At 64.4% G+C, this 419-nt stretch overlaps 1 protein-coding gene across 1 annotated transcript in view; it reads left to right on the top strand.

The window, feature by feature from the left end:
- LOC104496714 (Krueppel-like factor 2) overlaps positions 1–419 on the top strand; it is a gene marked incomplete at its 5' end in the record, with an annotated part of 1,723 nt that overhangs the window by 498 nt on the left and 806 nt on the right. The window contains 1 exon segment of the mRNA XM_010139873.1: positions 1–404. This exon segment is cut by the window's left edge and continues 17 nt beyond it. Coding sequence (XP_010138175.1) covers positions 1–404 — 404 coding nt within the window.

Raw genomic sequence — 419 nt, 5'->3', positions numbered from 1 at the left:
CGAACCCGACATGGACAATTACGGACCGGTCCTGGGTCTGGTGCCCCAGCCTTGCCCAAAGATCAAGCAGGAGGGCAACGCGACCTGCATGATGGCCTACGAGCAGCCCCGGGTGGCCAGCTCCCCCCAGATCCCCGGGGCAGAGACGCCCCCGCTGAGCCCCGACGATCTCATGGTGAATGACTGCCACACGCAGATGATGTGCCCCTCGTCCGTGTCCTTCCAGCAAAGCTACCACGCGCCCTCCAGCTTCCACCACCCGCAGACCCATCTCCAGTACCAGAACACCTCCCAGTTTGGCCTTTTTGAGGACAGCCTGCCCTTACAACCCTCCGCTCCCCGAGGCATGCTCACCCCTCCGTCCTCCCCTCTGGAGCTGCTGGACTCCAAACCGAAGCGAGGACGTCGGTCCTGGCCGG

This window comes from Buceros rhinoceros, unplaced genomic scaffold (genome assembly GCF_000710305.1).
Source record: "Buceros rhinoceros silvestris isolate BGI_N320 unplaced genomic scaffold, ASM71030v1 scaffold25427, whole genome shotgun sequence".
Taxonomy (NCBI): domain Eukaryota; kingdom Metazoa; phylum Chordata; class Aves; order Bucerotiformes; family Bucerotidae; genus Buceros; species Buceros rhinoceros.
The sequence above is the reverse complement of the archived record's forward strand: the minus strand, read 5'-3'. Positions and strand labels throughout refer to the sequence as shown.